Source organism: Pezoporus wallicus, unplaced genomic scaffold (assembly GCF_028554395.1).
Source record: "Pezoporus wallicus isolate ANWC-B61680 ecotype Strahan unplaced genomic scaffold, APGP_CSIRO_Pwel_v1 contig_2025, whole genome shotgun sequence".
Taxonomy (NCBI): Eukaryota; Metazoa; Chordata; class Aves; order Psittaciformes; family Psittacidae; genus Pezoporus; species Pezoporus wallicus.
Window position 1 is genome coordinate 4974547 of NW_026640253.1, and position 15199 is coordinate 4989745.

The 15199-nt window shown below is 38.0% G+C and overlaps 1 protein-coding gene across 4 annotated transcripts in view; it reads left to right on the forward strand.

Annotated features, from left to right (window-relative positions):
* USP47 (ubiquitin specific peptidase 47) overlaps positions 1-15199 on the forward strand; it is a 56073-nt gene that overhangs the window by 33788 nt on the left and 7086 nt on the right. For all 4 annotated transcript variants that reach the window (XM_057418309.1, XM_057418308.1, XM_057418306.1 and 1 more), the window contains 13 exons: positions 351-482; positions 1381-1457; positions 1773-1828; positions 3854-3966; positions 4878-4982; positions 5311-5518; positions 5933-6048; positions 8555-8674; positions 9916-10696; positions 11592-11767; positions 11994-12074; positions 13235-13350; positions 14257-14375. In XM_057418309.1, the coding sequence (XP_057274292.1) occupies positions 351-482; positions 1381-1457; positions 1773-1828; positions 3854-3966; positions 4878-4982; positions 5311-5518; positions 5933-6048; positions 8555-8674; positions 9916-10696; positions 11592-11767; positions 11994-12074; positions 13235-13350; positions 14257-14375 (2200 nt within the window). The remainder of the gene's footprint in view (positions 1-350; positions 483-1380; positions 1458-1772; positions 1829-3853; positions 3967-4877; positions 4983-5310; positions 5519-5932; positions 6049-8554; positions 8675-9915; positions 10697-11591; positions 11768-11993; positions 12075-13234; positions 13351-14256; positions 14376-15199) is intronic.

Sequence of the window (15199 nt, forward strand, 5' to 3'; positions counted from 1 at the left end):
TATAGACAACATTGAAGGTATGTTCTTTGTACCCTTTATTTCCTTCCTTTTTGTATATGGAAATAAGGGGTTGTGACAGCAAACTCAGGGTCATATGAGTGAAATTAAGGGGGAGTGCTGATAAGCACTGAATGGCATATTGCCGATTTGCAACTTACATTAAGGGGCAAAAAGCAACAGAGAATGCAAAGGCGTGTGATAGCAAATAAGCCTCATCTGTTTTATAATACAGAATGGTTTATGTAGTTGGGTTTAAAAATATTTGGGGTTTTATTGTTTAAAAGCTTTTATAAACGATCATTTGGTTACCTTTTTTTAATATGTATCACACCTTTCTCTTCTCTTCCCAGAGTTCTTTACTGTATGAGCTGTTCTCTGTTATGGTTCATTCTGGAAGTGCTGCTGGTGGCCATTATTATGCCTGTATAAAATCTTTTACTGATGACCAGTGGTACAGCTTTAATGATCAACATGTTAGCAAGGTAAAAATACTGTTTTTAGTTATCTCTGTACTCACAGATGAACCAGTAAGTTTCTGGTTTTCCATGTTATTTTTCACTTACATATAATGAAGCTGGGTTTATGCGTAGGTATTTCAAGCAAGTACTTTGTTTCATATTCGCATCCTAATGTCCTGCCACATACATAGGTTTCACTCATTAGCTAAAGTGATTTATAGTAGGTTTATTTATTTATGTATGGGGTTTTGTGCATTGGGGTGTGGAGGGAATGTTTCTTGATGTTGAAGTGGGGGGATGGTGGTTCATAAAGAAGCCTTCCGTTTATGAGGGTGGTGAGGCACTGGAATGGGTTGCCCAGGGAAGTTGAATGCTCCATCCCTGGCGGTGTTCAAGGCCAGGTTGGACATAGCCTTGGGTGAGATGGTTTAGTGTGAGGGGTCCCTGCCCGTGGCAGGGGGGTTGGAACTTGATGATCTTAAGGTCCTTTCCAACCCTAACTATTCTATGATTCTATGTACAGACCAGGCTGAATTTAGAATTTTGCCTTCCATATGCATGAAGAAAGTATCTTCCTTAGAGAAGTGTATCAGTAGATCTGTTGTAACCCACGTTGTGCTGTTAAACCTGTCGTGCTGGTGCCTTTCAGATATTAATGTGTACTCATAACAAACATTATTACAATCAAGAAAATTGATGCTGTTAAGTTCCTTTAAAAAAAAAAAAAGCTTACTTGTGCTGTAAAATGAAGGGGCAGATCATTGTGAAAGTGGGTTGGGCTGGGTTTTTTTTGCAGTCAGCAAATAAGCAGGAATATGAAAAAATAGAATGATATTGTGTGTTAATTGCATTCTATTTTTCTTGATGAGAATGTGTCTTGTTTAATGGAAGTTTCTCAATCGTTAAATTGATCTCCTCTTAGATAACTCAGGAAGATATTAAGAAAACTTATGGTGGATCTTCTGGAAGCAGAGGCTATTATTCCAGTGCTTTTGCTAGGTTAGTAGTACTGTAATATTACTTTTAATTCTGGTGGTGTTTTAGTGTAATCAAATGAATGGCATAGATGCATGTGCTTAATGTGTTAGCTTGAAATTAATAGTAGAAGCTTCAAATAGTCGTAATAACTATGCTCACTACTGTGTCAGTCATTAAAAGAATGCGATACTTACTTTTGAAAATCCCTTTTGGTTAGTGTATTGCTGAGATACATGTAACACAGCTCATTACTGAAAAAAAAACCCAAAACTACTTTTGAAGTCAGTATTGTCCTCCTATATGATAAATTCGTATAACTCTTCTTTTCTCCACCAGCTCCACAAATGCATACATGCTGATATATAGACTGAAGGATCCAACAAGAAATGCAAGTAAGCATGTTTTGCAGTTCTTAAGATTCTGTTGTGGAATAAGGAAGTCTTTTACATGTGCTGAGTACTAATTTCTCTGAAGATTGTGGTACTGCTATTTTTAGGGCAAACTAAAGTAATTTCTAGTATAGGAAGCATTCTTTTATAGCTTTTCATTCCTCTTTTTATAGTAACCTTTGTGGATCATTAGGAGATGGTCATGATTTTTTTTTTTTTTTAATATTTTTGTATCATGGAAATCAAAACCAGGTTTACTGGGTGTCGTGGTTTAAGCCCAGCAGGCAACCCAGAACCACGCAGCTGTTTCCTCACTCCCCGCCTTACTCCCCCTATTCCTGGAGGGATGGGGAGGAGAATCGAAAGAGTGTAACTCCCACAGGTTGAGATAAGAACAGTCCAGTAACTAAGGTATAACACAAACCACTGCTGCTACCACCAATAATAATAGAGATAAGGGAAATAACAAGGGAAGAGAATACAATCACTCACCACCTGCCGACCGATACCCAGCCCGACCCGTACAGTGATCTAGCCTTTCTAGGTGACTGCCCCCAGTTTATATAGTGGGCATGATGTGCTGTGGTATGGAATACCCCTTTGGCTAGTTTGGGTCAGGTGTCCTGTCTCTACTTCCTCCCGGCTTCCCCTCCTCCCTTGCAGAGCATGAGGCTCAGAAAGTCTTTGGTCAGAGTAAACATTACTGAGCAACAACTAAAAACATCGGTGTTATCAGCGTTGTTCTCAGGCTGAGAGTCAAAACCACAGCACTGCACCAGCTACTAAGAAGGAGAAAAATGACTGCTACTGCTGAACCCAGGACACCTGGTGACACTGAATAAACTGTAATGCTGTATAGTGTCATGATTTATAGTGGAATAAAAAAGATATTTCTTAAAAATGAGTATGTAAGAACCCCGTAATGACAGTTTTACTTTAAAAGCAGCCCTTAGTGTCTGTTTTTAAGTTAGGAGGAGGTGTGACAATATACTGTAAGTTTCATAGTTAGAAACAAATCTTGGATTTCAGAGTCTCTCATTCCCCTCATCTTTGATCAAATTCACCAAGGCTGAGGATTGGTGAATGAATGCCTGGCCCTGCTGCCAGGTTGATTAATCTTTGAAATATGATACAGTGGAAAATAAAGATTCTATTTGGATTCAGAACAGGAATATCTTGTTAGAGGTTGCATTTAAATATTATCTAATTTCATATATCTTTAACTGTACATATTACTAACTAAATTACTAAAATTCCAGGATTTCCCTTGTAGATTGTTAATGTAGTAGAAAATGAAAGTTGGATAGAACTTTTTTTAAGCAGTATCAAAACAGAAGGAAGCATGTTTGCTATTTTCCCCTTTCTTGTTAATCCCTTGTTAGAAGCACAGCTGTAGAAAGAAACTGGCAGAACAGTGGCTAGCCATACCCATCAGAAGTGTGCCTGGAAGAATCAAGTATTTTATTTATTTTCGAACTGGTTGAATTGAGCCAAAGATTAAATTGCTTGCAGTGTCAAAGCTGTATGTGTTTTTTTCTTGAAGGAAAAAATCAGTAGTATGTCCTTATAAAGGGAAATTTGTCAGTTTAAGTAGGAAGTACACTAATCTGCATTAAGTGCAATATTTATTTTATCACAGCGTAAGCAGTATCTTGGGACTTCTGTTATCACCTGCTTCACTTTCTAGAACAGAATTTACCTTTAAAACAGGCTCAAGTGCAGTCATCAGTGGTAGTGTATTTTTTTGTAATAGCAATGCTTCCCTTAGCTGTATTGGAATATTAATCATGTGCTAATAGCATTTTCTTGTGCTGCTGATGTATGATTAGAGAGGATAAAAGGCTGACTTTGATGTCATTTAAACCACAAAAAAAAGAGAACAGGACGTGGTATAGTGGTCAATGTGGATGGAGAAGAGAAGGGAAAGAAAGCAGGAAAGATAACTATTACATATACCCATAATTCAAAAGATATTGCCCACTGTGGAAGAAATTGTTTTTAATACTATTGCTTTGTTTTTATTGGCAGAGTTTCTTGAGGCACATGAATATCCAGAGCATATTAAACAGTTGGTACAGAAAGAGAGAGAATTGGAAGAACAAGAAAAGAGGCAACGTGAAATTGAGCGCAACACTTGCAAGGTTAGAATTTCTGCTAACAATGCATTTCTAGTAAGAAATGTTTCTGTAGTAAATAGTATTTTTTTAATATAATGCAGGAACTCTTTTGTGATAAGTGTATGTGTATTTATAATTCTTTAAAATGAATTGTCAACCTATTGGAAGCCTGTATGCAGTGGAGGCATCTATTAGAGTTATTTACCAGAGATTTTTTTTTGTTGAGTTCATGTCCTCCATGAGAATTTGACTTGGTATTAAATCTAGACCAACACTATGGTTAGTCGGACATCACTTGATTTCAGAAAAATGCATTCCAAACAGTATGTAGTGCTGTATGCTAGGTGTTTTGTACTGCTAAATAATTTTGTGTTAGGATATTTTTGTGAAATGATGTTTCTGAAATGAATTCAAAATGATTGTTTAGCAGAAAGAGTGAAATCTTTTCCAGCCACAGATTCAATAGTAGCGGAAGTAATATGACTTCTCTGACTTAGAAGCATGACAGTCAGCTGGTCTACCTGTGAATCAAGTGATTGTTTTATTAGAAGGTTCTCTATGGTTGTAAAATATGTAACTGTATGTGAAAAGGAGTTTCATATTCACTGTTTCTATGTGGATTTTGTTTTGGAAGATTTGGCATGCTGCCTACAGTTTAAAGATGTTCTGGTTGTAGATGTTGTACCCTAGCTTGGAAAAAGGTGCAGATACACATACGTACACACACTAGTGCTATTTGCTGTGCCTTTTGGCATTTTGTATCTGCAGGTGTGTAACCAGCTGAAAGGAAATAGGCCTATAGCTGAAGTAGAGATAAAGATGTATTTGGTATTGGATTGTATGAATATAGGGTTGTAAATTTAAATGAACTCTAACATGAAAAGTATTTGCAAAAATACTTTCATGGTAATTATTCTTCCTTTTGTATTTCCTAGATTAAATTGTTCTGCATGCATCCCACAAAACAAATAATGATGGAGAACAAGTTGGAGGTTCATAAGGACCGGACACTAAAGGAAGCTGTGGAAATAGCTTATAAGGTATGATATGCATAACAGAATAGTGTAATTGTTCGATGTATTTTTTTCTGCTTTCACATGCTTATATTCATATTTGTCAAACTTTACTCTTCTACATTTTGAGTAGGCTTTTTTTTTTTTATTTTGAAAATGTGTATATATATGTATTGCATGTGTGTATATAAGATCTATGATTCACGTGTATGTGGTTTTTCTAAAATCAGATTGGAATTTTTCAGAGAATTCCTGGATGCACGCATAGTGAGAGATTTCTAGCTTACAAGGGAGAAACTAAACTCTCAAACTATTATTAAATGTTTAGGACTTTTTGTCTGTGTGCTTGGTTTAGCTAATGGATTTAGAAGAAGCGGTTCCTTTGGATTGCTGTCGTCTTGTCAAATATGATGAGTTTCATGACTACTTGGAACGATCTTATGAAGGAGAAGAGGATACACCAATGGGTTTATTACTTGGAGGTGTCAAATCAACATACATGTTTGATTTACTGTTGGAAACAAGACGACCTGACCAGGCTTTCCAGTGCTATAAACCTGGTGGTAAGACATGTAATTACAGATAGACCAGGACAGATTAAAATCATGTATTGCATGATGGCATGAAACTAAAACTTGTAAAACAGAAATTCATTATGATGTATGAAAAAAGAAAAACTTTGTTGAACTAAATTTTCTGAAGTCAGTACTTACTGTGCTGTGCTAATAGAAGTGTTTCTAATTGAAATAGTTCTAAGGTACACTAAAATTTGGCAAACTGAAACATTTTGCCTCTGGTGTTAAAATTGATTGAAATTTAAATTCTGAAATTGGACTGCTTTTCAAATTCATTACTGTTTGTATGCATTTAATGTAACCCCCTAATCAGTACATTAGACAAGTATATGTGTGTTTTCTTTGCCTGTTAAATTCTCTCATATATATTTGGTTTTATTTTCTTTTTCCTCTTCCCCACAGAGGTCATGGTAAAGGTTCACGTAGTTGACCTAAAGACCGAATCTGTTGCTCCTCCGATAAGTGTACGAGCCTATTTGAATCAAACAGTTTCAGAATTTAAACAGCTAATTTCTAAGGTAATTTACAGTTATTAAGGACTTGCATTACAGAGCTTTCATTCACTCTGACTATGAAAATGTATCATAATTTCAATATCTGAGAGCCTGCACCTTTTGCAGTTCACGTGTTTCACGTCAAATAAGTTTCGTTTAGGTTTTTTATTTGAGCTTGTCTATCTGCTTACAGGTGCTAAAAGCAGCAGTCTGCTTCTTGCTTCCACCCAGACGTGTACTCTGGCTTTTGCACAATCTGAACCACTGTCTGGCCATATTGCTTACTAGCTTACCAAATAATAAGTGTTTTGGGGAAGCTGAAGAGTCAGGTTCATGTTCTTTCGGATTATTAACTTGAACCACCTCAGTGATTATGCAGTCAGTGGCAGAACTAGTGAACAGGTGATCAGTCAATAGAGAGTTTGTGGGTCAGGGTTAAAGGGAGAACAGCAATGGGAGACATTACTGTGGGGATCTGTTACAGACCGCCTGATCAAGAGGACTCTCTCGATGAAGCACTCTATAGACAGATAGAAACAGCCTCATGCTCACAGGCCCTTGTTCTCATGGGGGACTTCAACCGCCCTGATACCTGTTGGAAGGATGGTACGGCCCAGCACAAGCAATACAGGAGGTTCCTCGATTGTGTGGAAGACAACTTCCTTCTGCAAGTAATAGAGGAGCCGACAAGGAGAGGTGCCATGCTTGACCTCGTGCTCACCAACAGGGAAGGGCTCGTTGGAAATGTGACGCTCCAGGGCAGCCTTGGTTGCAGCGATCATGAGATGGTCAAATTTGAGATCCTCATGACAGTGGGAAGAGCGTGCAGCAAGCTCACTGCCCTGGGCTTCAAGACAGCAGACTTTGGCCTCTTCAGGAACCTGCTTAGTAAGGTTCCGTGGGATATAGCCCTAGAGGGTAGGGGGGCCCAAGACTGTTGGTTGATATTCAAGGATCACCTACTGCAAGCTCAGGAGTGTTGCATCCCAACTAGAAGGAAGTGCAGCAGGAGGGCCAGGAGACCTCCTTGGATGGATAAGGAGCTGCTGAGGAAACTTCAAGGGAAAACAGAGGCTTATAAAAGGTGGAAGCAAGGACAGACGGCATGGGAAGAATACAGGGATGTTGTCCGGGAAGCTAGGGACCAGGTTTGGAAAGCTAAGGCCCAGTTAGAATTAAACTTGGCTAGGGATGCGAAAGATAACAGGAGGGGATTCTGTAGGCACACTGCAAATAAAGGACAGGCTAGGGACAATGTGGGCTCTCTCTGGAAGCTATCAGGGAACTGGCTATCCTGCATTTGGAGAAGGCTGAGGTTCTTAATGGCTTCCTTGCCTCAGTCTTCACTGGCAAATGCTCTCACCGCACCACCCAAGTCTTGGAAGGCAGACGCAGGGACTGTGAGAATGAAGACCTTGGGCCCACTGTAGGAGAGGATATGGTTTGAGACCTCATCTAAGAACCTGAACGTGCACAAGTCCATGGGACCTGATGAAATCCATCCGTGGGTCCTGAAGGAGCTGGTGAATGAAGCTGCTAAGCCGCTGTCCATCATATTTGAAAAATCATGGCAATCAGGTGAAGTTCCCAATGACTGGAAAAAGGGAAATATAACCCCCATTTTCAAGAAGGGGAAAATGGATGAGCCGGGGAACTACAGACCAGTCAGTCTCACCTCTGTGCCTGGCAAAATCTTGGAGCAGATTCTCCTGGAAGGCATGCTAAGGCACATGAAAATCAACAAGGTGCTTGGTGACAGCCAGCATGGCTTCACTAAGGGGAAATCCTACCTGACCAATTTGGTGGCCTTCTCTGATGGGGCTACAGAACTGATGGACAGGGGTAGAGCAGTTGGTGTCATCTACCTGGACTTGTGCAAAGCATTCGACACTGTCCCACACGACATCCTTGTCTCTAAATTGGAGAGACATCAAATTGATAGGTGGACCACTCTCCCTACAAACCCTCCGTTTCATTCCAACAGCCTCTTGTTATTAAGATGCAGATTGATCTTTAGATGTTCTTAAGCCATGGGATGTTACTGCTTCTGTTAAATTTGAAGACAGCTGTTTTACTTGGTCACATCTGTGTAAATTAGTTCAGCGGTTGGTGTAACTTCATAATATGCTTTATGAAACATGATTTCAGTAATTCAAATTCAGTGTAATTAAGTGAACAATGAGCAAAACTTGATGCTCAAGAATATTTTTTATTTTCTTTTGATACGTACCCTAAATAAGGCTGATTGCTGGTCATTAACCATTTGTGAGACCTCTGCAAAGCCAAGCCATTTTTGTCTACTGATGTTTTGGAAAAACTAGTATTTGCTACATATCAAATAATGGAGGAAAGGAACTGGAATTGAACAGGTTTGGGAGGTTTTTCCCCACATTCTCTTCTGCAGTTTATATGTCAATAAGCAAACCTTGTCCTTTCCCTGTGAATAATCTTAAAAAATGAAATACTTGCTCCAGTACTTCAAGTTACATGTGATGTGCATGTTACCTTCCTGTCAATGTCTTAACTTTAGGCTACACACCTGCCTGCTGAAACAATGCGGGTAGTATTAGAGCGCTGCTACAATGACTTGCGTCTGCTGAATGTTTCCAGCAAAACACTGAAAGCTGAAGGCTTTTTTAGAAGCAACAAGGTACATGCTGTGTTTTTTTAATTGTTCACTTCATGTATTTGTAAACTTTACGGTTGTGTTGTAAAAGGTCTGGATAGCCGTGTTGAATTTGCAGTGGATAACTGTCGCATTTCACTCTGGTGGGTTTTTTTTAACTAGCAAATACTATGGTGCTGATGAATACTGTAGAGTATATGTGAAACCAGGTGTATGTAACAAGGAAAGCAGATTCAGCATCAGACATCTGGTTCAAATGATAATGAGGTTAACAACTTTATTATGACTTTTAAAAGTCAACCCTTATTAGGGAACAAAGGTTGGCATATTACTATGAAGCCTGCATAATTTATTTTCTGAACCTTCTGAACACCTGTGCCTGTTCTTAGTAATAAAGTTCTTGAAAAACAAATGTCAGAACTAAGAGAAGTTGTGGTGGGCTTTTGTCTTAAATTCAGTAGTTTTACTCTGCAGATTCCCCCAGCCAAATTTATATTGTTTTTCCAGAAAGTTTTCTAATAAAGGTTTCCAATAATAGTTGTATAGTGCCACAGAAAAAGAGAGACTTATTACTTACTTAACTTCATCTGAAGCATTGCCCTTTTAGCTGCAGTAGTAATAGCACACCTTTTGGCACATTTTGGTGTCTGAAATTTCATCAAGGATAGTGTGTTCTTGAGTTTACGAAGGATTAGCGAAAGCTTTGGTGGCTTATAGCTGAGTGAAACAATGTCATTGACTTGTTGCTCAGTTACAGTGAGCCCTCTGGCATTTTCCTTGTCACTGAAACACAGTGGCCATTGACAAAAGGAAGAAAGAAAATTGTTCCCTTATGTTCTAATTTGTGCTGTTGCTTACCCATGAATACATTTAAAGATTTCTTGGTGCTATACTAGAAAATAAAGAAAAACTGTCACCTGTAGTTGTGGGGCTTATTACTGCCTTAACTAGCATTAGTGTACAGGTGAAGGGTGCCCATTAAGTGATACATGGTTACACTTCTGAACTGAAGTGTTTACTGCAGCTGGTTAGAATTCTTACAGTTCACTCCAATCTTAACATGATTATGAAAAGTGAAATCATTATTCATCTGCAGACTCTGTCTGATTCAAAATGTGGTTGGTTTGTTTGTTTTTTCCTAAAAGTTGCTGTTTCTTAGAGATGTAATTTCTAATGCGTGCTCAATCCTATCTGTGTGTTACTGTTGCTTTTTACTTTTATTTAACATAACACTGCATAATAAAACACTGTTATTTTATGTCCAGGTATTTATTGAAAGCTCAGAGTCATTAGATCATCATGTGGCATATACAGATTCTCACTTATGGAAACTTTTGGATCGGCATGCAAATACAATCAGACTGTATGTTTTGTTACCAGAGCAATCACCTGGATCTCAGTTTAGACGAGCAGTTTGTCAGAAGCCTAGTGGAGATTCAGGCAACTTGGATGAAGCCTGTGAAAGAGTAAAAGGACCTATAGGTAATATGAAATCTGTAGAGGCAATTCTGGAAGAAAGCACTGAGAAGCTTAAAAGCTTGTCTCTGCAGCAGCAGCAGCAGGAGGGGGATAATGGAGACAGCAGCAAAAGCACAGAAGCCAGTGATTTTGAAAATATTGAATCGCCTTTAAATGAAATAGACTCTTCAGCATCAGCAGAAAACAGAGAACTTGAAAACCAAATTCAGATTTCTGATCCAGAAAATATCCAGTCTGAGGAACGGTCCGATTCAGATGTAAATAATGACAGGAGTACAAGTTCAGTGGACAGTGATATCCTCAGCTCCAGTCATAGCAGTGATACTTTATGCAATGTGGACAATGCCCCACTTCCCTTGGCTAATGGACTTGATTCTCATAGCATCACAAGTAGTAGGCGATCAAAAGCAAATCAGGGGAAGAAAGAAACCTGGGACACAGCAGAAGAAGATTCTGGAACAGACAGTGAATATGATGAAAGTGGCAAGAGCAGAGGAGAAGCACAATATATGTACTTTAAGTCAGAACCTTACACTGCAGATGAAGGTTCGGGAGAAGGGCAAAAATGTATGTATTCCTTTAAGCGCCTTAAAATAATCCAGATTTTATTACTGTTTAATTAATATGCCGTGTTAAAAAGTCTAATGAAAGTTGTATAAGTGATCAGCCTGAGGGGAAAGCTTTTATGTATTTTTAGTATGACAACATGATCAGATTTATAATTCAAATAATTTATTCAGTGAAATATTCTAAATAGGTTTTTTTTAAATCTAGTGACTCATTAGAATATAATCGTGATGTAGTTAGTAGTGTAGTCTAAAATTCATATATTAGGAAGCAGAGTTTCTAAAGTTAAATTCTTAACTTCACTTTCCAGAATTCCACATTACTATAGTGGCTTTTCCTTAATTACAAAATTATTCCATGAAAAAATCCCTCAATCTGGACTCAGGTTTGCCTTGTGATATCCTGTGGCCTTCCAGAACACAAGAGTTAACCAGACTTTTTCATCATGAAAGCCAGGAGGGAAGAAAAGGTTTGGGTGGCATGTGATTGGCCAGCCCCACCTCAGAAGCACTTCTGTCTCTCCCTTGAGGCAGGGGAGACCTGTAGAGCGATTTTGTGCAAACAAACAGTACCTCTGATTCTCTCCAGTAGTCGTCTTACTGAATGGAGAGGATGCTACTTTGCTCCGTTATTTCACTGATAACAAAATAGTGCAGTTTGGAACTGCTGTGTTTTCCAGGAGTATCTCCCATAAGGACTTAAAATACGGCAAAGCTCTCAAATGTTCTGGTAATAGCATTAGGTAAAACGGAAACGTGGCCATTAACTATAATGATGATTTTTCAGTATTGTTTTGCTGCAGCTGATAATTGTGAATGTATGAAAATAAGATTCTAGAGAGGTTTTTTTTGGTAATGTGTTTCATGCCATTTTTGTCTTTTTTTTTTTTGCTTAGGGCTGATGGTACATGTTGATAAAAGAATTACACTGTCTGCTTTCAAGCAACATTTGGAGCCCTTTGTTGGAGTTCCATCTTCTCACTTCAAAGTCTTTAGAGTCTATGCCAGCAATCAAGAGTTTGAGAGTGTTCGGCTGAATGAGACACTTTCATCATTTTCTGATGATAATAAGGTTGTTCAGAAGTTATTTTGAATCCATAAATATATGTATATATGTCTATCCATAAATATATGTCTATACACATACGTATATATTTGTATAGACAAACTTAAGAACCTTATTTACAACTTTTTCTTAACTTGCCACATAAAATTATTACACTCGTATTAGTAGTGTGTTACAAGATACACTTCTGAGTTTTATATCAGTTCTGACAGGTACTCCTTTTGCCTTCCAGATAACTATTAGACTGGGAAGAGCCCTTAAGAAGGGTGAATACAGAGTCAAAGTCTATCAGCTCTTGGTAAATGAGTCAGAGGTAAGGTCTTGAATATTTCAAGATAGAGTCATTAAATACTGGCCAAGGTTTTTCTCTGAAATCTTGGGGGGGAGAAGTCCTTCTTTTCTCTGCATTTTCCTGCAAGACTTCCTGGATTTGAAAAGGGAACTTGAGGTTATTTCTGTTTATGCTGTTCCAAGCATAAGATTGGAGTGTGATCTACAGTGTATCTCGTGTCTCTCTCTGCAGCGTAGATGGAGTGCAGATGAAAATAATTATTTCTTTGTTTTTCTTAAATGTATAGAAATCATGTAGAATTCTTTCCAGATACAAGCTGGTTTGCTCATGGTTACAGTTTTCAGTAATGCTGTACTGATATAATTTGTCACATTCATGCACTGCAGACAGTGCTTATCAGAATGATCAGCTGGATAATAGCCCTCTCTGCATAAGACAAGCCTGAGACAAAAATGTCTCTCTTGCAATAGCACAGCTCACTTGTCTGCTGCATCTTTAGGGACACAAAAAGTATAAAAGTGATTTCAGTATATAGATTACAGTCTTCTAAAGTTTGCATGCACCTGAAGTTCTGATTTGATTTTTTGGATCAAACTGCAGGATACATATTAAGAATTATAGAATCACAGAATGGTTTGGGTTGGAAGGGACCATACAGATCATCCAATTCCAACCACCTGCCACAGGCAGGGATACATTCCACCAGACCAGGTTGCTCAAAATCCACCCATCCTGGCCTTGAACACTGCCAGGGATGGATAAGTGTAAGAGACTGAAGCTGAACTGATACAGTGGGAAATGAGGTAAATTTAGGTCGTGGGGTCATGGAGTTCCAATGAAAGCCAAGAGAGTGGCATTTGTAGTATTGTATGGCTTCTTTAATGTAAAAGCTCCTTTCACGTTGTTTAGAATGTTAATACAATGGTAGCAATTAGTAATACAGACACAAGGCACTATTCCTGCAGTGACTTGCATTCACAATGTTTGAATGACTTGTCAAAGGCTGGTGCTACACAAATCAGTTAAACCTAATTTTAATCAATTAATTGCTTACGTTGTTTATGAAAAGCAGTCTAATGGTCGCTTTGCTAGATGGATGGACTGGTCATAAAATGTGACGAGAAAGCAAATCTACTTTTTTCTGTTCTAAAATTTGGTTCTTAATCACTTTCTGTTCACAGCCATGCAAGTTTCTTCTAGATGCCGTTTTTGCTAAAGGAATGACTGTCCGACAGTCAAAAGAGGAGCTGCTTCCTCAGCTTCGAGAGCAGTGTGGCCTAGACTTGACGACTGACAGGTGAAGAGATTGCAATCCATTGAAGTTACCTGATTAAATATTACTTTAAAATGTGGGGTGGTTTTGGTGTGGGGTTGCTTTGTGTTTCTCCCCCTCCACCTCTTGTGGAGAAAGGAAGATATGAAAGGGGCAGAAATAAGTTACTGTGGTCTTTAACACATTGGAAGACAAGTGTTGGGTCCTTCCGTCTTGATAAAAGTAGTAGAAACCTAGATCTGGACCAGGTTTTTCACCTTGGCCCTTTCCTGACCGTGACTGGGCAAAAGGATTTCTGACTGCTGTGGTTGGGTTACATTCTCAGTGCCCTATGATTATGGGGCACATCACAGACTTTTGTGTGGACATACCATTACACTTCAACATTTGCATCTGTTTAATCTTTAGTTGTTTATACTTTTATTTATCTCTGTATCTAAATCAAAGCTCATGCTTTTTGTGTTGTGACTGGATTGTTGCAGTAAACCTAAGTACATAAATTGGACACCAGTGCTCTTCTAATCCTTCACCTCGTCCCTTTTTAACCCTCCAAAAAAAGTAAAGAGGAGCAGCAAAATTGCCCGAAGTATTTGGGAATATTCTGTTTTATTATATTAAATAGAATATTCTTTATCTAAATTCCCTACACATTTCTTGCACTGAACGAGTACAACACAGGCTTGTTCTCTTTGTGTTTATGAAAAGTTCAGTGCTAAGAGCAAATAGTTGATACCCTTCTGTCAGGACTGTTTCAGAATGTTAAAACTCATTCCTGATAAACCTAATCAAACCTTACATAAATGAGTTGTATTTCAGTTTTGTCAGAAAATACTCAGTTTTGAATCTCAGGCAGTGATGTTGATGAGCAGATAAAAACTCAGCTTTTTTTTTTCATAAAAACTGAGCTTTTTTTTCATAATGTATTTGTAGGTTTCGTCTAAGAAAGAAAACCTGGAAGAACCCAGGCACTGTATTTCTGGATTATCATATCTATGAAGAAGATATCAATATTTCAAGCAATTGGGAGGTCTTCTTAGAAATACTTGATGGTAATGGTATAGTTTCAGGAGAAAGAAGATAATGTTAGATTTCTTTTCTTTAGAGGATATTGGAAAACGTAGTTCACTTTTTTTTTTTTTTCCAAAGACAGTGCCATTTTAGTAGCATTTAATTAGGAAAAAAATAGAATCAAAAAGAATAATGTAAGCCTTGCGTGAAGCTGGGTTGGGGCTTGTGGAAGTGCAGATTTCATGAGGCTGTGATCTGCTGAAGCAGTAATAGCAGTACCAGTTTGTAAGTTTACTGGAAGCCTTTAGACATACAGTAGTAGTGTAGGCAGCTTTGTATGTTTATGTTTTCACTGTACATAAAACCTATACTGTGCTTTTATTTGTATTTAATTTTTGGTCTAGTATTGGTAATTTGTAGTTAGCTGAAATATGTATATATGTATATATGCACAGTACCTATGTAATTTGTTTCTAGAGTCAGCACAGCTGTCCAATCATGTTGTAGTTTTCGGGCACGAGTGAAAAAACATCCATCTGTCATGAAATGCTAAATTTTTTAATAGTCCTTGTTCATGAAAACAACTTTGATATCAGAAGTTAGAGAACAGACTGTTAAATTCTGCCTAAATACCATTAAAAATATGTAATTTCTTAAGCTGTCCTTTGCATAGACACTTAAAAAATTTGACTCTGAATGTAAAAGCATAATTTAAAGGAAAAAAAGTAGGCCACACTGTTTTTTCTCTAGATTAACAGATGAAGAATTAATAGATGAAGAATGTGAATTCCATTCACTCAGGAACTTTCTTCACAAGCATATCTAGCTGAAGAAGTCCCATTTAACTGTTAATCCAATTTTTTGG